Below are 20,858 nucleotides of genomic sequence, written 5' to 3'. Positions count from 1 at the left end.
AGCATGAGCGCTGAGGATATGTGCGCTACCATAAGCCAAACTGGAGTCAAATATACACAGATACAAGGTGAGGATGTCAGGACTGACCTCACTGCATATCATCATCATTCTCCACAAATCTTGCAGATATGAGGGTCTCCCGAGCGTGCCTGCCTCAACTGGTCAGTGCAATGGCCTAATCGCCAGCATCCTCACCTTTGAGGACCTCCTCACCCTCATCCCCTTCAATGTCCTCATCGGAGGATATGTGCAGCACCTCCATCACCTCTTCAGCCGGGTCTTCCCCCCATTGCAGCGCCAGGTTGTGGTACGCGTGGCAAGTGATGGTGATGACACAGTGTGCTACCGGACCTGTCGAGGCACCAGAACCTCATTTTGAAAATACCTATAGTTTGTTCCACCAAAGTCCAGGTTGCGGCATAAGCCTCATTGTACCATCACTCTGCTGCAGTCTGAGGCCGCCACATGGGCATCATCAGCCATGCCCTCTGTGGGTAGCCCTAGTCCCTGAGGAACCAACTCTGCAGCCTCTCTAGACCCTGGAAGACGTCAGGGATCTGAGACCTACTGAGAATGTAGGAGTCATGGACGCTCCCTGGAAATTGTGCACTGACCTGCAGGATGTGTTTGTGGTGGTCGCACACCAGCTGAACATTCAGCAAGTAGAAGCCCTTGCGGTTAACGTAGGTGACTGCTTGTTGCCATGGAGATCTAAGCGCCATGTGAGTGTGATCAATGGCACCTTGCACCTGTGGAAAACCTAATATCTGTGCAAATCCCAGCACTCTTGCTTCCTGGCTTTCCTGTTATTGGGTGAAATGCACAAAGTTCTGTGCCTTCATGAAGATGGCGTCCATAACCTCCTGGATACACTTATGTGTGGAGGTTTGCGAGAACCCGCACAGGTCACCTGTGAAGCCCTGGAAGGAGCCACTGGAGTAAAAATTGAGCACCACAGTCACTTTCACAGCCACTGGCAGTGAATGCTGTCCATATCCCCGTGGCACCAAATCCTGCAGCAGGTGGCATATGTGACCGACCAGTTCCCTAGATTTGTGCAGTCTTCAGCGACACTGGTTCTTGGTCACCTGCAGGAATGGCAGGCACTGTTTATAGACCCTGGGTCTAGCAAGATATCTATGAGTAATGGTTCACTGTGGACCTCCCCTGCATGTGCAGCAGGCCCTGCCACCCCTTCATCTTGAGGGTGGTGCTCCTCCTGTTGGTGAGCCAGGTGCCTCTGCCGCACTCTTCTCTTTTCTCTCTGCTCCCTCTAAGTAATGAGCCATACCACTAGATCACCAGGCTCCATAATCCTGATGTTCTGCTCCTGCAGGATCAGAGAGAGACGTGTGGGTTAGCATCTGTGTCCTAAGAACCTCACTTAGTTAAGTCTGAAGGCCTCTTCACACATGCTTGAAAGTGTTGGCCAGAATGTCGTGTGCTTCATAGCTATCCAAAACCCCGCCCACCTCCAACCCACTTCACTTGACTGACAGCATCTTCAGCCATTGGACTGCATTCTGTGCTCTCAGCTCAGGTGCAGTCATTCTCCTAACCTGCACTGCAAAGCTGCACTGATAGCTTGAACCATGAGGGATACTGGTTCAAATCTGAATAAAGACATTAAAAGGGGTTGTGAGTGCCTCCACCAGTGACTGTGCCATGGCCACATTTCGCAAGGGGATTGTACAACTTGCCCAGTCAGCCAATTGCTCTGCTGCTGCCTAAAGCACATTAATTTGCCATCTGCGCTTGAGGGTGTGAAAGGCTCTGGAGCATTTGGTGGCACTTTCATGTTTTTACATTGCTTGAGTGGGCAGAAAAGCTTCAGAGGCCCGACTTCAAGCATGTCAATGGAGCTGCTGGTGAACAATCTCAGCTGCAGAATAATGCTTACTTTTCCAAGCACATGCCTGCTTCCCTCACCACCCTCTCCACCCACTACCGTGGCATGTGCTTGAGTACTTCCTTCAGTCTGCCTGTACTGCCTTGACCCCCACCTCCTCCACCCACCGGCCTGACCCACACTGGAGCCCCTGCTCCAGCACCGCACTAAAAGCCAGCTGGGAAAAAAAGACTTGCCTGCGCTGCCCCGAATGTGCAGGGCCTCATCCTTAATGTCCTACAGGTGCTGCTCAGGTAATGTGCAAGGTTGTGTGCACTCACCTCCGAGTTCCCCTCGAAATTCAGGTTGACAGGTACACGCCTTTTAAAGGCAGTCGTAAACACACCATTCTGAAGTCACACTGTCATTGGTGGTAAATTTACCGGGGGGGTAGTGGTGGGGAGGGATGATTCTGGCGAGCAGGGCTTATAATTAGATGCAATTGTGTTAAAATGACATTCCCGACGTGGGAAACATAGCTCGTTATTGGCGGTGGAGGGGACGATCACAAACTGATTTCACTATAGCGTAAAACCGATTTTTTGGCCTTCTATCCATATTGTTTCCCCCCCAGCCCCCGCCCGCCATGACGCCCGATGCCAATGGGACCGGAAAATCCCAGCCATAATCTATTCAGGCCATTAAATTATCGATTAACTTGAATTTTTCGCTGTCCGTCCAGCCATACAGCAGGCGAAAAGGCCAAATGGCCTTTGCACTTTTTAGGAAACCTTATCCACGGGCGGGATAAGGTTTTCTAAAGCAATTAAAAATAAAATAAAAATTTTAAAACTTAATTAATAACATGTCCCTGCTCATGTGACAGAGTCACATGAGCAGGGACATGTTTCATTACAGTTTTATTTTCTTTATTTTTTTTTAATTGGGGCTGATGGCCAAAAGCTTGACCAAAGAGGTGGGTTTTAAAGAGTGTCATGAAGAAGGAAAGCAAGGTAGAGAGGCAGCCAAGTGTAGGGAGGGACTTCCAGAGCTTAGGGTCTAGGCTGCTGAAGGCACAGTCACTACCGATGGAACAATTAAAATCAGGGACAGTCAAGAGACTAGAATTAAATGAATATAGATACCTTGGAGGGCTGTGGGACCGGTGGGGTTATTAAGTGATTTTAGAAGATATGAAAATTTAAAAATGAGGCATTGCTTGACTGGGAGTCAATATAGGTCAACGAGCACAAGGGTGATAGGTGAATGTGACTTAGTGCAAGTAAGGACATTGGCAGCAGTATATTGGATAACCTCAATTTATGGAAAGTAGAATGTGGGATGCCTGAACACAGGGCAGAAACAAGCAAATGGCCTGTTAAGGCAGCACCATCAGAACTTTATTACTTTGTAGCATGATGTGAGGGATCAAATGGGATGCTGTGCACAGTAAAAATGAAGAAGACAATAAAGATACTGGAAGCCTTAAGTAAAGCTGGAGTTTTGATATTCCAGAGATGGAAGCACAGCATTTCACTGTATAGTATTACAACACTTCACTAACAAATGGCTTAAGTATTAATTCTGTTTTAGAGATGGTATGTGAGAGAACATGTGTTCTGTGTTTTCTTATCTCATTAGACATATGTTTGCCACTAAAAACACCATGACTGTAACTATAGCATTTATTTTGTGTGCATTTCTCTGCAGCTACTCCAGAAACCCCACTACCATCTCCTCCACAAGGTTCAGGACAGGAACAATATAAACTTGCTTCAAACAACCTCTCAGTTATTTCTCAACAAGTGCCATTACCAAAGCAGAAAGGCTTGTGATGCCAAACTTATTTTTAAGAATGACAGCTTGTGCTTTCTGCACACTTCAAAACCAGGAACCTGAGTTATGTTGTCGAACTGCAAGCAGGATCAAGCCACAGGTGGAATGCAACATTGTCCTTTTGTACTGTCTGTATCGATGGCTATTTAATTCTTGACTTTGCCAACACTTGTTTTTGTGGGGTTTACCATTATAAGAGCAAAAAGGTTCTTAAACACAAGCTGCAATCTCAGGTTAATATTTCAAAGGGATTTGGTTAAAGTTATTTGTATAATGTCAAAAAATCTTGGTTAATAGCAACAGTTCATGGCATAATTTTTATAAATTATAGATTAGATTTATCAATTTACATCTGGCTGGTTGTTTCACTATTTTTCATTTTGATGTAGCCATAATTTAGATCTGTGACAGTGAATAAATAGACTATTTCATACTGGGTTATGTATACGCTGTAAATTTTGCCTTCTAAGACTGGATTTAATTCAGTTTTTTAAGGTAAGTGAAAATTGATGGTGACGAATTAAAACCGATAAACGACCGAATGTCTTACACGATTGTAACCCAACCAAGAGTACTGATGATATCACAACTATGAAACTCAGATGTATATTATAGCCAACATCACGTTACCAGATATATTTTTTTCATTGTATATAACTGTGTTTAAACTCTTTCCTATTTTGAGTCTTGCCATTTAAATTTATAGCTTGTAGTATCAGCCCTGATATATCTCTTAGCAGCACATTGGGGCTGCTGGCTTTACCACATGGTTTCACATTGCATGACCAGAAGAGGGAGCTTTACTGAAAAATAACACAACTCCTTTATTTCAGAATACTTGCCGTACTATTCTGTACCTGTTTATGAAATGTGTGTTAATCTCAAATCAGATTAGCTTCCAGAGTAATATCAAAGCTTAACATTTAATGCTTTAACGTTGATCTGTAGATATTGTTGGTAAATAGATTTTTCTCTGATAGCTTTTGACTGAAAAGAAAGCTGCCTTAAATTGCGTGAATGCATCTTTTCTTCTACCTTGTGGAAATGGGGTGAACCCATTTACAATTGTTTCCTGGTTTGTACATACAGAGTGACTAATTATATAATCATTGTAATTTATTCTGATGCAATGATCTATTTTATAAACATGAAATTATTTTTGTATGAATTATTGTGAATGAATCAAAAATTATCAATTTCTGGAAGAAAATCAGTACTGGAATGTAAAGTATTCACAATTTTTAAACATTGGATTGCATTGTATAAGTGAGATGAGTGTTCAGTACGTTGCATGTACTTATTACGTTTTCAGAAAATTGGAGTTCTCCACATGTAAAAATACAAATAAATGTCAATACCTTTCGAATTATGAAGCATAATTTGACATCAGCTAGCTCTGGTTTTGAGTACTACTTATGACTTTCGCACTTTTTTTTATTTGGTCTTGTGATGTGAGAGTTGCTGGCAAGGCCATCATTTATTGCCCATCCAAACTTTCCCTTGAAAAGAGAATTTATGAAAGACCAATCATGTTAATCACTATTTGCCATAGTCATTGTACTATTTACTTTTATACAGGTTAAGTCAGATGAGTGTGAATGTCGGTTTGCATTTTGACAGCTGACTATACCTTTAACTGCCTCACATGGTCTCTCCCAGTGAATCGTAAAAATGACGACATAGAAGGAAGCCATTTTTTTATTTGTTTGTGTTTCTGAGTTTCTGGCTTCCTCACATTGGATAATGAATATAAAAGCAAGGGAGAGATGTTGAATTTGTACATTGCTGCTATTGGTGGTAAGACATTGCTGGTAAGACCACTTTACCTATGTATCCTGAGGAAGGGTTTGTTGGGCTGCCTCGTAAATGGCTGTCATCCATATGCTGACGGCGCACAGGAATTCCAGCATTTTGACCCAGCATTGATAACGAAGCAGCAATATATGTCCCATTCAAAACTGTGTGTGACTTGAAGAGGACCTTAGGGTGATGTGTTTGTGCAGCATTTAGCCCATTGCAACTGTGCCTGTTGGAGCAGTGAGCTCATCTTCTTTCCTTCCCACTCCCCTATATTTATTTATATTATTTTTAAATACTTAGTTTTCTTTTAAATTATGTTTCAGCAGTTAATTCTGGCAAAGCATTCCATTTTCTAGTAATTCCCTGTCTGAAAGGATTTCTTCTAACTTCCCCTTTCATTCTCTTGGTGATAGTCCAAAGTCCATGCCAATAAATGGAAACAATATTTCACTACTTACTATCTCAAAGCATTTCATAATTTTAAAAGTATCTGTTAAATCACCCTTTAATCCTTTTTGTTCCAGTGAAAAATACCTTTTTCCAATCTTCCTTTATGATTATACATTTTCATTTCTGATAAAATTTTGTGGAACTTTGCTGTATCATGTCCCTGGCTCCATTATTCCTCCTGTAAAAGGATGCATAGAACTGCATATAATTGTCCAACTGTGACCAATCCAATGTCTTGTACAAATTCAGTATCTCTACCTTGCTTTTATATTCGTTATCCCAATGTGAAAGTGCCAGAAACTCATTTGCCTTTTCATATACCTTTTCTACCTGTATTGTGATCCTTTAAAGATCATTGTAGCTGTTCTCCTGGATCTCATTGTGAGAAAACGTAATACCTGCACCTTTGAAACTGAATAGAGTAGTCTTCATATTTGATTATATTTTAAAATTTCTGCAGCTTCCTAATTATTTATGAGCCTTGAAATTCCTTGGCTCATAATTTTTTTTTTATTCATTCACAGGATGTGGGCTTCACTGGCTAGGCCAGCATTTATTGCCCATCCCTTGTTGCCCTTGAGAAGATAGTGGTGAGCTGCCTTCTTGAACCTCTGCAGTCCATGTGGTGTAGGTACACCCACAGTGCTGTTAGGGAGGGAGTTCCAGGATTTTGACCCAGCAACAGTGCGGAACGGCGATATATTTCCAAGTCAGGATGGTGAGTGATTGAAGGGGAACTTGCAGGTGGTGGTGTTCCCTTCTATCTGCCACCATATAGGTGGTAGTGGTCGTGGCTAAGGAGCCTTGGTGAATTCTTGCAGTGCATCTTGTAGATGGTACTGTGCTGCTACTGTGCATTGGTGGTGGATATGGTGCCAATCAAGTGGACTACGTTGCCCTGTCCAGCTTCTTGAGTGTTGTGGGAGCTGCACTCATCCAGGCAAATGGAGAGTATTCCGTCACACTCCTGACATGTGCCTAGTAGTTGGTGGAGGGGCTTTGTGGAGTCAAGAAGTGAGTTACTCGTCACACGATTCTTAGCATCTGACCTGCTCTTGTAGCCACAATATTTATATGGCTAGTCCACTTCAGTTTCTTGTCAATGGTAACCCCCAAGATGTTGATAGTCAGGGATTTAGTGATGGTAATGCCATTGAACATCATGGTGTGGTGGTTGGATTCTCTCTTGTTGGAGATGGTCATTGCCTGGCACTTGTGTGGCGTGAATGTTACTTGCCACTTGTCAGCCCAAGCCTGGATATTGTCCATGTCTTGCTACATTTGGACATGGACTGCTTCAGTATCTAAGGAATAGAGAATGATGCTGAACATTATGCAATCATCAGCAAACATCCCCACTTCTGACCTTATGATGGAAGGAAGGTCATTGATGAAGCAGCTGAAGATGGCTGAGTCTACGAAAATACCCTGAGGAACTTTTGCAGTGATGTACTGGAGCTGAGATGACTGACCTCCAACAACCACAACTATCTTCCTTTGTGCTAGATATGACTCCAACCAGCAGTGAGTTTTCCCCCTGATTCCCATTGATTCCAGTTTTGCTACGGTTCCTTGATGCCACACTGGGTCAAATGCTGCTTTAATGTCAAGGGGAGTCACTCTTATCTCATCTTGGGAGTTCAGCTCTTTTGTGCATTGTTTGAACCAAGGCTGTAATGAAGTCAGGAGCTGAGTGGCCCTGGCAGAACCCAAACTGGGCATCAGTGAGCAGGTTATTGCTAAGCAAGTGCTGCTTGATAGCACTGTTAATGACCCCTTCTATTACTGATGATTGAGAGCAGACTGATGGGGCAGTAATTGGCCGGGTTGAATTTGTCCTGCTTTTTGTGTACAGGACATACTTGGGCAATTGTCCACATAGCCGGGTAGATGCCAATGTTGTAGCTGTACTGGATCAGCTTGGTTAAGGGTGCAGCAAGTTCTGGAGCACAAGTCTTCAGTACTATTGCCGGAATATTGTCAGGGCCGGTAGCCTTTGAAATATTTAGTGCCTTCAGCCATTTCTTGATATAGCATGGAGTGAATCGAATTGACTGGGGACTGGCATCCGCGATGCTGGGGACCGCTGAAGGATGGATCATCCACTCGGCACTTCTGGCTAAAGATTGTTGCAAATGCTTCAGCCTTATCTTTTGCACAGTTGTGCTGGGCTCTTCCATCATTGAGGATGGGGATATTTGTGGAGCCTCCTCCTCCAGTGAGTTGTTTAATTGTCCACCACCATTCATGACTGGATGTGGCAGGACTGCAGAGCTTAGATTTAATCCGTTGGTTTTGGGATCGCTTAGCTCTGTCTATCACTTGCTGCTTATGCGGTTTGGCACACAAGTAGTCCTCTGTTATAGCTTCACCAAGTTAACACCTCATTTTTAGGTATGCCTGGTGCTGCTCCTGCCATGCCCTCTTGAATTCTTCATTGAACCAAGTGTTGATCCCCAGGCTTGATGGTATTGGTAGAGTGGGGAAATGGTGGGCCATAAGGTTACAGATTGTGTTCGAGTACAGTTCTGCCCACAGCGGCTCATTCATGCCCAGTCTTGAGTTGCGAGATCTGTCTAAAACCCAACCCATTTAGCACAGTGGTAGTGCCACACAACACGAAGAGGGTATTTTCAATGTGAAGGCGGGATTTTGTCTCCACAATGACTGTGCGGTGGTCACTCTTACCACCACTGTCATTGACAGATGCATCTACAGCAGGCAGGTTGGTGAGGATGAGTAGTGGTGCTACTGAGCCACTCTTGATGATGGACATTGAAGTCCCCCACCCAGATTTTGTTCTGTGCCCTTGCCATCCTCAGTGCTTCCTCCAAGTGATGTTCAACATGGAGGAGCACTGATTCATCAGCTGAGGGAGTGCGGTACATGGTAATCAGCAGGTTTCCTTGCCCATGTTTGACCTGATGCCATGAGACTTCATGGGTTCTGGAGTCTATGTTGAGGACTCCCAACTGTAAACCCCTGTGCTGCCACCTCTGCTGGGCCTGCCCTGCCGGTGGGACAGGGCATACCCAGGGATGGTGATGGTGGAGTCTGGAACATTATCTGTAAGGTATGATTTCGTGAGGTTGACTATGGCTGTTGCTTGGCTAGTCTGTGAGACAGCTCTCCCAATTTTGGCATTAGCCGCCAGATGTTAGTAAGGACTTTGCAGGGTCTGCGATTGCCATTGTCGTTTCCGGTGCCTAGGTCAATGCCAGGTGATCCGTCCAGTTTAATTTCTTTTTTGTGTCTTTGTAACGGTTTGTTACAACTGAGTTGCTTACTAGGCCATTTCAGAGGGCATTTAAGAGCCAACCACATTGCTGTGGGCCTGGAGTCACATGTAAGCCAGACCAGGTCAGGATGACAACTTTCCTTCCCTAAAAGACATTAGTGAACCAGATGGGTTTTTACAACAATCAACAATGCTTTCATGGCCATCATTTGACTTTTAATTCCAGATTTTTATTGAATTCAAATTCCACCATCTGCCATGGTGGGATTGAAACCCAGGTCCCCAGACCATTACCCTGGGTCCCTGGATTACTAGTCCAGCGACAATACTATTACGCTATCACCATTGCTGAATCAACACCATGCCAATGCCCACAGAAACCTCCAGCGCAGGATCACCAGGTCAATGGGAGTGCGCACCCATGGCATCAACCTCTGCATGGGGGGAGGGGGTGATTGCCTAGTCCACCAATGCCCTCCCCTCCGTCCCAGTCCTCAGCTTGACAATATTCCTACAGGCCCTCTGAGCAGGAGGGATAACTTTTTCTTTAATCTTTAAGAAGGAAAGTTAAACACTGAACTGGAAAGTCTATTCAGCTTTCTGGTGATCTTCAGGTTAATCTTCACTTGGTGGGAAAGCTGCAGCACTTACTCCCTGGCACAACTCAGATTCACCCAAGCTGAATCAGAAAGTTCTGGCGAGGGTGTGACATTCCAGACGATATTCACAGATTGTTAACAGCAGAGTAGTTGGTAAGGGTTACTGGGTGAATATCGTTAGACAGGCAGGGTGTGACCGAAGAGGATAGAAAAGGTATCACCTTTGGAGTTGGATTTGTTTATTAAGCATACCCCTTTTTGATGCAGACAGAAAATAAATTGTGGACACAACTGAAGGATGGTAAACATAAAGCACAACCAGGAAAGGTTGAACAGCTGGGACCCTATTCTTTAGACTCACACCAGCAGGAGGGAACCAGAGAAATGGGCAGCAAGTGAAGATTTGTCACTGTCCCAGCAGAGAATTAGGAGAAGGCTGCCCATGACTTTGGAGTTTTGGGAGTCAGAACTCATGGGTACTTACTTGAAAAGAAGGATGTTCAATGAACATCAAACATATTTGCAGGCTCTGAGAGCAATCTCTGAGCATCTGTAGCAATTCATACGTATAGGCCCAGAGGCTACAATTTTTTGTTGTTGTAGCATCTTGGAAGTTTTGTCTTTCTTCCAGCTATCAATGGAGCAACTGGCAGCTGCAACAGATCCCCAGCGGGTAATAGCCAAGGAGAACTCAGTGCTCCATTCCTAAATGCAGAGACTAAAGCTCTGGAAACACAAAGGCACTGATAGGAGTGAAGCAGGAACTGCAGCTTCCAGAATATGATGACCAATGTGTCTCAAGGCTTTCAGGATCTGATACCTCCCATTAGACAGCTATGATGTTGGAGTCCACCTTCTCTCAATGCAGCAGCACACGCCAGGCCTCTGGCCTTTGTCCTCAGAGAACCAGTGGAATGTGGCAGACCAGGCTGTCCAGCACCATCTGCTAGATATGTAGCCAGTACATTGATGAGAGTCATGTTGATCCTGTGACACAGGCAGAAACTTGATTGGACAGAGCCTTTAACATAGTAAAATGTCCCAAGGTGTTTTGCAGGTATTATCAAACAAAAAGGCATACCAAACTGCATAAGGAAATGTTAGACCAAGTGAGAAAAAGCTTGATCAAAGAGCTAGGCTTTGAGGATGGTTCAGGGATAGAAAGAAAAAGAGACTCACGGATGGAATGTCAGAGCTTAGAATCTATGAAGCTGTTGGCAAAGTCACCAATGGTGAAGTGATGCACAACAGGCCAAAACTGCAGGAGCGCAAAGATCTAGGACCTAACACCATTTTGGGAGCATCATCAGAAAACTATTTGGGGAATGAGGTGTGTCGCCACCACTCAGGGCAACTGGCTTGGGTAATAAATGCACCCTCATCAGCATTGCTCACATGCTGAGAACACATTTTAAAAATGACACCTGTGTTCCAATGTAGCCAGCACATCTCTTGCAATGGCTTCTCCTCCTATCCCTGCAATGAATTCATAGAAATACTATAAGGTTCCACTCTTGGATTTCTTCATTTCCTCATTTACATCAAGCCTCGGTATCATTACTTGTTGACCTCCATCAGCTTCTATATACACCAGCTGATGACCCTCAGCTCTACCTCTCAACCACTTTTCTTGACTCCATGGTAAATTTTGTGTTTTCAGATTGCATATCTGACAGTAAATCACCAACGAACTGGGAATTTCCTTCATTTGAACATTGAAAGACGCCAGCTATTATGTTTCGATTCCTTAAGAAACTCTGTAATATTACCAGTGATTCTATCCCCCTCCTCAGCTGCTTGTACAACCAGAGCAGATGGTCCACAGTTTTGTTTGATAAGGAACTGGTCTTCAACCCTATACTTACATCTATTTCTATAACATTGACATGTTCCACCCTCATCTCACTTCCACTGCCTCTGAAACCCTGGGGCCCTGATCCATTTCCACTGTTAACAGTGATTCTGCAACCTTCTGGTGTGAAGCACCCTCCTTTTAACCAACTCTCTGTTTTCAAAGAAATAAATCTAGTGAAATGGCTAATCCTGAAGGACCAACAACAGCAGCCTAGAGTGGAGGATAGAAAGATTGGGAGTGTAATGTAGCATCAGTTTTTAGCAGAAGACACAGTGATCAGGATTTTCTGGCCCCAGTGTAGCGGGTCCTGCCGTGGTGGATGTGGTGAGCCAGCCAAATGCCAGTTAATTTTGACAGCACTGGTAAGTCCCACCGGCGGGCAGGAATGAATACATTTTGTGTAATGGCTAGGATTTAGTGCTAACAGTGGGGATCCAAGTGGCACAACCAATTGGAGAACCAGTGAGAGCCCCTCAGGCACTTAACTGGACAGCGTTGGGCCTTCTATGCAATCAAGCGCCCAGTGGAGTGGATGTCCTGCCTCTGAGGGCTGCCGGCCAATCAGAGGCCAGTACCTCCCCATCGCTGGCAGTATAACCAGTGGCGGCTTCTGTCGGTAAGGCTCAGCCTGACAATCGTTGCTGGATCACTGAAGACAGATGGGGATGGGGACTACAGGGAGGGGATTACCGGAAATTGGGGGACAAATGGGTCAGAGACAAGGAAAGGGGCTGGCATGTGTGGAAAATATTTAATGACCCATAACTTCCAAGGAGTGACAATCATGGTTGGATTGCCACTCCATTCCCTTTTGCTTACCATAGTTGGGAGCTGCATATTTCTTATCCAATCTTTTGACTCAGGCTAGGTGAGAAATATGCAGTGCAGCAGGCTTTCGAAGCCTTCAGTGCAGGGCAGCAGTGTCGGGGAAAGAGAAGCCGCACCTCTATGGCTAGCTGCCATAGAGCAGGTACGCTTAAAGGTCCCAGCCACTTTAAGAAGCCAGGGAGAAGGTAGGTGTATAAGGTCAGTGGATAGGATGGGGGATAGGGTAGGATGGGTCGGGCGGGGAAGTCTTGGATGGCCATGCTAAATCAGTGTCCGACACCACCTGCAGGACCTGGCTGCAAATTTCAGACACCTATAGGCAGGGAACACACCTTGCATGGCCTGACCCGTGGTGATTCTTTAAAGGGAACACTGAGTGCTAGTCAAGAATTATTGCAATTAAGTTTTTTAAATGATTTTTATGGTTTCAGAAGGTGCATGAAAAGCTCCACAACAACCTTCTGGCCTGCTGACAATTCTTTCAAACATCATCAACCCCCTCCACCTCACCCTGTGCCCTCTCAGGGGGATTGCCTTCTCTTTAAATGGATGCCTCAGGCTCAGCTCTATGGAGGAACAGCTGGATTTCCTGTTGCCCCCTCCCCTGATCAGTAAGTTGACTGTTAGCACTCAGTGGGTGCCTTCAAGTTCAAATGAGACCCTATCTTGAAAACTGTCCCGCCACTCACTGCTGTTATTGGGGAGAGGTTCAATTTCCCCAGTCACACCTAACGCACACTATAAATGAATGCTGATTCCAAAGGGAGGATATCTAAAATGTTTGTCTTTAGTTTTACAGAAGTTTATAAAGCTATTGTGTATTTACAGTATTTTGACAATGCGAGTAATACCAAGTACTCAAGCAAGATATCTTCACTTATCTTCACTGCTTTCCTCCCTCAGCCTTTGTATTGAGCAACGTCACATCTTCAGTGACTTCAATCTCCATCTCAACACAATATGTTCTCTCCCTGCTCAGTTCACTGCCCACTTATCCTTCCTAAATCTCTCCCTCCTTGTAAACTCTCAACTCATATTCATGGCCTCACCACTCCCATTGTCTCAATCACAGATAGGGTCATTTCTGACCACTTGTATAATTCTCCACCCATATCCACTTTTCCCATCACAACCCTATTTCCTTCTGCCTTGGATAAAACTTTCCCCCAATTCATTTAAAATTGCACTTTCAAAATCCCAATTGTCTGTGACCTTGGCCCACACCACAACATTTTTGCAGCTACTGATTTGCACAACCACATCCTCCACCTTCAATGACCTCATTATCACGAAAAGCATTACTCACTCTCATCTTGGCCATTCCCCTTGGTGTGGCCCTCATCTCCACTTTCTTAAGCCTGAGAGAAACATTTGAATGAATATAGCTCATGGCTGGTTTGCTATTCACTGTCAGGTCATTGAGTCATTGGCCAGGATTTTTCAGTCGGCTTGTGCAGGCGGGCCTGACACGCTGACACGTAAAATGACACGTGCGTCCCAACATCATCGGGTAGTCCTGCGATATAAGGCCATTAACAAAGTAATTATTGTGATTGTTAATGCTGCCCATCCAACTTTAAGGTTGGCGGAAGGCGAAAAGCCCAAGCAGCCTTCGCATTTTTTAGGGAACTTCATCCACGAGCAGGATGAAGTTCCCTAAAGCTTTTATTGAATAAATTTTAAAAATATCATTAAATATAAAAGCATGTCCCACCTCACATGACATAGTCACATGAGGCAACATGTTTAAATAAATTTTTAAACCTTTCATTTAATTTTTTGAACATTAATTCAATCTCCCTGAGGCAGCTCCCTGCCTCAGGGAGATTGAAGTGCTCTTTCGCCCTGACTCTCCTTCCTCCCCCATCCGCACAGGTAGTGCTGAGCACTACCACTCGTGTTTTACACTGGGCAGACCTTAATTGGCCCGCCCACGTAAAATGGTGGCGTGGAGCCAATCGCGGGCGGCGATTGGCTCCACAACCGCTCCCTCTGGGCCCGACCACCGCCTGGAAAATTCAGACTGTAGAGCCGTAGATTTATATAGCACAGAAACAGGCCATTTAGCCCTTCATGTCCGTGCCAGCCATCAAGCACCTATCTATTCTAATCCCATTTTCCAGCACTTGGCCCATAACCCTGTATGCTATGATGTTTCAAGGGCTCATCAAAATATTTCTTAAATGTTGTGAGAATTCCTGCCTCTACCATGCCCTCAGGCAGTGTATTCCAGATTCCAACCACCCTCTGGGTGAAAAATTGTTTCCTCAAATTCCCTCTAAACTTCCTGCCCCTTACCTTAAATTTATGCCCCCTGGTCATTGACACCTCCGCTAAGAGGCAAAGTTCCTTCCTATCTACCCTATCCATGCCCCTCAGAATTTGTACCACTCTATCAGGTCCCTCTCAGCCTTCTCTGCTCTACGGAAAACAACGTTAGCCTCTCTTCATAGCTGAAATGCTTCAGCCCAGGCAACACCTTGGTGAATCTCCTCTGCACCCTCTCCAGTGCAATCACATCCTTCCTATAGTGTGGCAACCAGAACTGCACACAGTACTCCAGCTGTGGCCTAACTAGCGTTTTATACAGCTCCAGCATAACCTCCCTGTACTTATATTCTATGCCTCGGCTAATAAAGGCAAGTATCCCATATGCCTTCTTAACCATCTTATATACCTGTGCTATTGCCTTCCGGGATCCATGGACATGTACACCATGTCCCTCTGATCCTCTGTACTTCCTAGAGTCCTACCATTCATTGTGTATTCCCTTGCCGTATTAATCCCTCCAAACTGCATCACCTCACGCTTCTCAGGATTAAATTCCATTTGTGATTGCTCTGCCCATCTTACCAGCCCATCTATATTGTCCTGTAATCTAAGGCTTTCCTCCTCACTATTTACAACACCACCAATTTTTGTGTCATCTGCGAACTTGCTGATCATACCTCCTATATTCATGTCTAACTCATTAATGAACACTACAAACAGCAAGGGTGCCAGCACCGATCCCTGCGGTACACCACTTGTCACCAGCTTCCAATCACAAAAAAATCCTTCAACCATCATATAAAACAGCAGAATATCATAAGTCAATCTGGCTGGATTCCCATAAGGCACTATTGGGTCCTGCTCTCATGTACTAAAACTGCTCACTATTCCAAGAATTATCCTGAAACGCAAAGATAATGATGGGTTCTTTTCTCTACTGCACACCATCTTCTTAAACCCCTCTCCCGTGTCTCCTCCACCTTACTTCTGATACATGGACTTCTTTGTCACTGAGATGGAGATCATCCAATCAGCTGTCTTTGCCACTTCCCTCCACTAACCCACCTGACCATACTTCCTCTAAAGCTTCGCTCTACCTTTGACCTGAACTCATATCCTTCTCTAGTTTCTCTATCTTGCCTCATGTCCTCTCTGAGCTCATCTTGTTCATGAGACCCAACTCCTGCTCCCTCGAGCCTGTTCTTACTAAACTGCTGACCACCCAACTTCTCCTCCTGGTACTCATATTAATGGTTCTCTCTTTTCAGGTGCTGTCCCTCTCTCCTTCAAATCTGTTGTCATCATCCTGCTCCTCAAAAAAATACCCTGACCTCACCATTCTTGCAAACCACCACCAAAATCTCCTTTTCTCTCCAAGTCCTTGAACTTATTGTCGTCACTCAAAATCTGTGTCCATCTTTTCCCGAAACTCCATGTTTGAACCCCTCTAATTAGGTTTCCGTCCTTACCACAGCACCAAAACAGCTCTTATCAAATGACTATCCTTCTGATTGTGACAAATGAAGGTAAACCTTCCTTCCTCATCCTTTTTAACTTGTCTGCGACCTTTGACATGGTGGACCACGTCATCTTCCTCCTACGCCGCCCCGTCACCATGCGCCTGGGTGGAACTGCATGTGGCTGACTCCATTCTTATCTATCTAATCTTGGTCCCCTGCAATGGCTTATCTTCCTGCTCCCTCACTGTCACGTCTGATATTCCCCCTGGAATATTTCCTTGGCCTCCTATTTCTTATCTATATCCTGCTCCTTGGTAACATTGTCTGAAAACACAGCATCAGTTTTCATACGTATGCTAATGCCAGTCAGTTATACCCCACCAGCGTGCCTTGCAACTCCTCCACTGTTGAAACCCTCATTCATGCCTTTGTTACCTTGAGGCTTGATCATTCCAATGCATTTCTGGCCAGAGCCCTATATTCTACCCTCCAATCACTTGAAGTCATCTAAAACTCTAATTCTGGCCTCTTGAGCATGCATGATTTTAAATGAACCAACTGCCAAACTTACACCTCTCTGCCTCACTACCTCTTTCCTTTTTTAAGATACTCCTTAAATTCAACTACTTTCAGCAGGCTTTTGGTCACCTTCCTTAATATCTCCTCATGTGGCTTGGTGTCAAATTTTGCTTTATAATGCTCCTGCAAATCACCTTCACACCTTGAGATATGGGGAAGAATTTTCCCCCCGTTGGTGGGGAAGTTCAGGAATGGACGTGTGCAGCTGCGCCTCCAATCAGTGGCGTGCCACCATTTTAAACGGGCAAGCCAATTAAGGCCAGCCCAGCATGACATCCGCCAGGGAGCGCCCTGCACTCCCTGTGCGGGTGGTGGGGGGAGGGGTGGTGATTCCCTAAGCTGAGAGTGCACTGTATCACACATATGTACAAAAGAGCCCACTCATCTTCCTCAAGCTAAGTGCTGCCTCAGAGAGATCGGCGCCAAATTCAGAAACGTGGAATATAGACAGATAAAATTTCCCTGTCCATCACTTTTAATTCAACTTTTATTAAATTTTTAAAAACCTACATGAAACCTAATCCCGCCCATGGATGAAGTTTCATGCTTTTTCTGAAGCCCGCCAGAACTCCCGGCCTGCCCGCCAACCTTAAGTTTAGACGGGCAGGTCCCTTAATTATGTTGATGACTTTTTAAATGGCATCAGTTGGTCATTGATCAGTCGGTGGGTGCACAGCTAACTCAACTGTGCCCCCATTGACCTGAAAATTTAAATGATGCGGGGTGACATCGGGAATTCCTCCCGACATCATCCTGGTTCATTCTTTGGGTTGGCGAGTGGGCTCTCCCCCACGCTCGCCGAACTCAATATCCTGCCCATGGTATTGTCCAAAGGTGCTATATAAATACAAGTTTTCTTTGCAGCAATACTTAAGCTGATATAGGACTTTTTGAAACTATGAAAGAAAAGCTTGTAATCACACATAAAATTTTGATCAATATAATTCACGAGGCAGATTGGCCATGCTAAAGAATTTGCTGCCTCACAAGTTGTGCCACAATTTATATTTAGCATAAAATGTTATCTCAGCATAGATTCAGCAATGACTCACTGTAGGTAAACACTATCAGGTTACACAAATTAATCTATTGCCACAAAGATGTTTTAGAGCTTTTTGGCATGCTGCCTGAGTCAGCTGACTCTATTGGATATGTTTGCCAAAAATTAAATATGAACATATGAATTAGGAGCAGGAGTAGGCCACTCAGCCCCTTGAGCCTGCTCACGGCTGATCTGATTGTAATCTCAACTTCACATTTCCAACGACACCCAATAACCTTCCCCCCCTTGCTTATCAAGAATTTTTCTTCATCTGCCTTAAAAATATTCACTCTGCTTCCACGGCTTTTTGAGGAAGAGAACCCCAAAAGCTCACTGCTCTCTGAGAAAAAAAGATTTTTCTCATCCCTTAAATGGGTGACCACTTATTTTTAAACAGTGACTCCTAGTTATCAATTCTGCACAAGAGGAAACATCCTTTCCACATTCACCCTGTCAAGACTCCTCAGGATCTTAAACAGAAACAAAAATAGCTGGAAAAACTCAACAGGTCTGACAGCATCTGCTGAGAGGAACACAGTTAACATTTCGAGCCTGTATGACTCTTCATCAGAACTAAGGAAAAATAGAAATGAGATGAAATATAAGCTGGTTGAGGGGGGTGGGACAAGTAGAGCTGGATAGATGGCCAGTGATAGATGGAGGCAAAGAAGAGATTGCCAAAGATGTCATAGACAGAAGAACAAAGGGGTGTTGACGGTGGTGATATTAGCTATAGAATGTGCTAATGGTGATATTAAGGGTAGAAAGCAGGACGAGCAAGTGACAGATGGCCCTAGTGGGGGTGGGATAGGGAGAAGGGATCGAAATGGGCTAAAAAGTGAAGATAAAACAATGAATGGAAATACGTTTAAAAATAATAGAAATAGGTGGGAAAAGAAAAATATAAAAAACCTGCTGAGTTTTTCCACCTATTTTTGTTATTGTTTCAGATTTCCAGACTCCACAGTATTTTGCTTTTACATCAGGATCTTATACGTTTCAATCAAGTCACCTCTTACTCTTCTAAACAAGTCCAACCTTTCCTCACAAGACAACCATCCCATTCCAGGTATTAGTCTAGTAAACCTTCTCCAAACTGCTTTCAATGCATTTACATTCTTCCTTAAATAAGGAAACCAGTACTGTACACAGTACTCCAGATGTGGTCTCATCAATGCCCTGTATAAATGAAGCATAACCTCCCTACTTTTGTATTCAATTCCCCTCACAATAAACAATAACATTTTATTAGCTTTCTGACACCCAGATCCCTTTGCATTTCTGAGCTCTGCAATTTCTCACCATTTAGATAATATGCTTCTTTTTTATTCTTCCTACCAAAATGGAAAATTTCACATTTTCCTACATTATGTTCCATTTGCCAGATATTTGCTCGCTCGCTTAACCTATCTATATCCCCTTGTAGCCTCCTTATGTCCCTTTAAACTTACTTTCCTACCTACCTTTGTATCATCAGCAAATTTAGCAACCATACCTTCAGTCCCTTCATCCAAGTCATTTCTATAAATTGTAAAAAATTGAGGCCCTAGCATTGATCCCTGTGGCACACCACTCATTACATCTTGCCAACCTGAAAATGGCCCATTTACACCTACTTTCTGTTTCCTGTTAGCTAGCCAATAGAAATCCATGCCAATATGTTACCCCCTATGCCATGAGATTTTATTTCCTGCATAACCTTTGATGTGGCACCTTATCAAATGCCTTCTGGAAATTTAAGTACAGTACAGCCACTGGATCCCCTTTAACCACAGCACATATTACTTCTTCAAAGAACTTCAATAAATTGGTTAAGTATGATTTCCTTCTCACAAAACCATGTTGACCTTGAATTTATCTAAGTGCTTTGCTATAACATCTTTAATAATATGTATGTTTAGTTCTAAAACATCAGTAAATTTAAAAATAGCCTTTATTTCTATCATAAGTGGCAACCAAACATAACAATTAATCTAAGCGGGAAATGATATTTACATTGACTGAAGAAATGTTAAGTATGTAATATAAAATATTATTCTGGATTGAGCAAAGCTTAGATGTAGCCAAAATGAATATTAAATAAACTTAAACGGTTACAAATTGCAACTGAGAAAATAAGCCTTTTTTAACATTTGACCTGATCATAATTAATATGGGTATGAAAATATAGTGCTTATATTTTGACCAGGCAAGCTAGAGGTTGGACTGATATGCCAGAAAATGAGTTCAAAGCCCAGTATGGGAGTTTGAGAACTTGAATTAAGTTTTTAAAATATTCTGGAGCTGAATCTTCCAGTCATCGTGTGGGGGCAGGCCCAACACTCTGACACGTAAAATGATGTGTGATGATGTCGGGTGTGCGTCCCAACATTATTGCGCGCCATTGCGATATTTCGTTCTGCGGTTGTACGCCAGAGTTTGCTGCGCGTCTGCCGAAATGTTAAGGCCTATTAAGACCATTAAGGGATTAATTAAAATACTTTAGAATGCTGCCCATCCAACCTTAAGGTTGGCGGGCAGGTGAAAAGCCCATACAGCCTTTGCATTTTTTAGGAAACCTCATTCAAGAGCGGGGTGAGGTTTCCTGAAGCTTTTATAAAATAAATAAATAAATTTTCACAACTTCACAAATATGTCCCAAGTCGCATGACACTGTCACATGCGGGGACATGCTTAACTAAAATTTTACTTAATTTATTAAAATGTTTTATTCTCTATTCAATCTCCCTGAGGCAGCTCTGTGCCTTGGGGAGATTGCTGTGCTCTTTCACATGCATGTGCGAAAGAGCGCTGGGCCCGACTCTCCCTCCTCCCCTCACCCACACAGGCAGCGCTGACCGGCCATGCGTTAATTAGCCTGCCCGCGTAAAATGGCAGCGCACAGCTGACCATGGGTGGCGATTGGCTCCGCACTCGCCCCCACCTGCCCCAGCCCACTCCTGCCCAGCCCACCTGCCATAGGAAAAATCCAGGCCCTGGAATTAAAAAGTCTCCGTGAAGCTTTCTGACTGGATCATCAATGCTCTTTACAGAAAAGAGACTGTTGTAAGATGTGTGTAGTTCAGTAGGTCT

At 44.0% G+C, this 20,858-nt stretch overlaps 1 protein-coding gene across 10 annotated transcripts in view; it reads left to right on the top strand.

Annotated features, from left to right (window-relative positions):
• The window catches only part of LOC121279277 (hepatocyte nuclear factor 4-gamma-like), a 198,938-nt gene extending 193,908 nt beyond the window's left edge, over window positions 1-5,030 (top strand). For all 10 annotated transcript variants that reach the window (XM_041190393.1, XM_041190385.1, XM_041190391.1 and 7 more), the window contains one exon: window positions 3,539-5,030. In XM_041190393.1, coding sequence (XP_041046327.1) covers window positions 3,539-3,663 — 125 coding nt within the window. In that variant the 3' untranslated portion in view covers window positions 3,664-5,030. The remainder of the gene's footprint in view (window positions 1-3,538) is intronic.
• Window positions 5,031-20,858: the final 15,828 nt, after the last annotated feature.

The sequence above is a fragment of the Carcharodon carcharias genome, chromosome 6 (genome assembly GCF_017639515.1).
Source record: "Carcharodon carcharias isolate sCarCar2 chromosome 6, sCarCar2.pri, whole genome shotgun sequence".
Taxonomy (NCBI): Eukaryota; Metazoa; Chordata; class Chondrichthyes; order Lamniformes; family Lamnidae; genus Carcharodon; species Carcharodon carcharias.
This window is presented reverse-complemented; position numbering and strand designations above follow the sequence as displayed.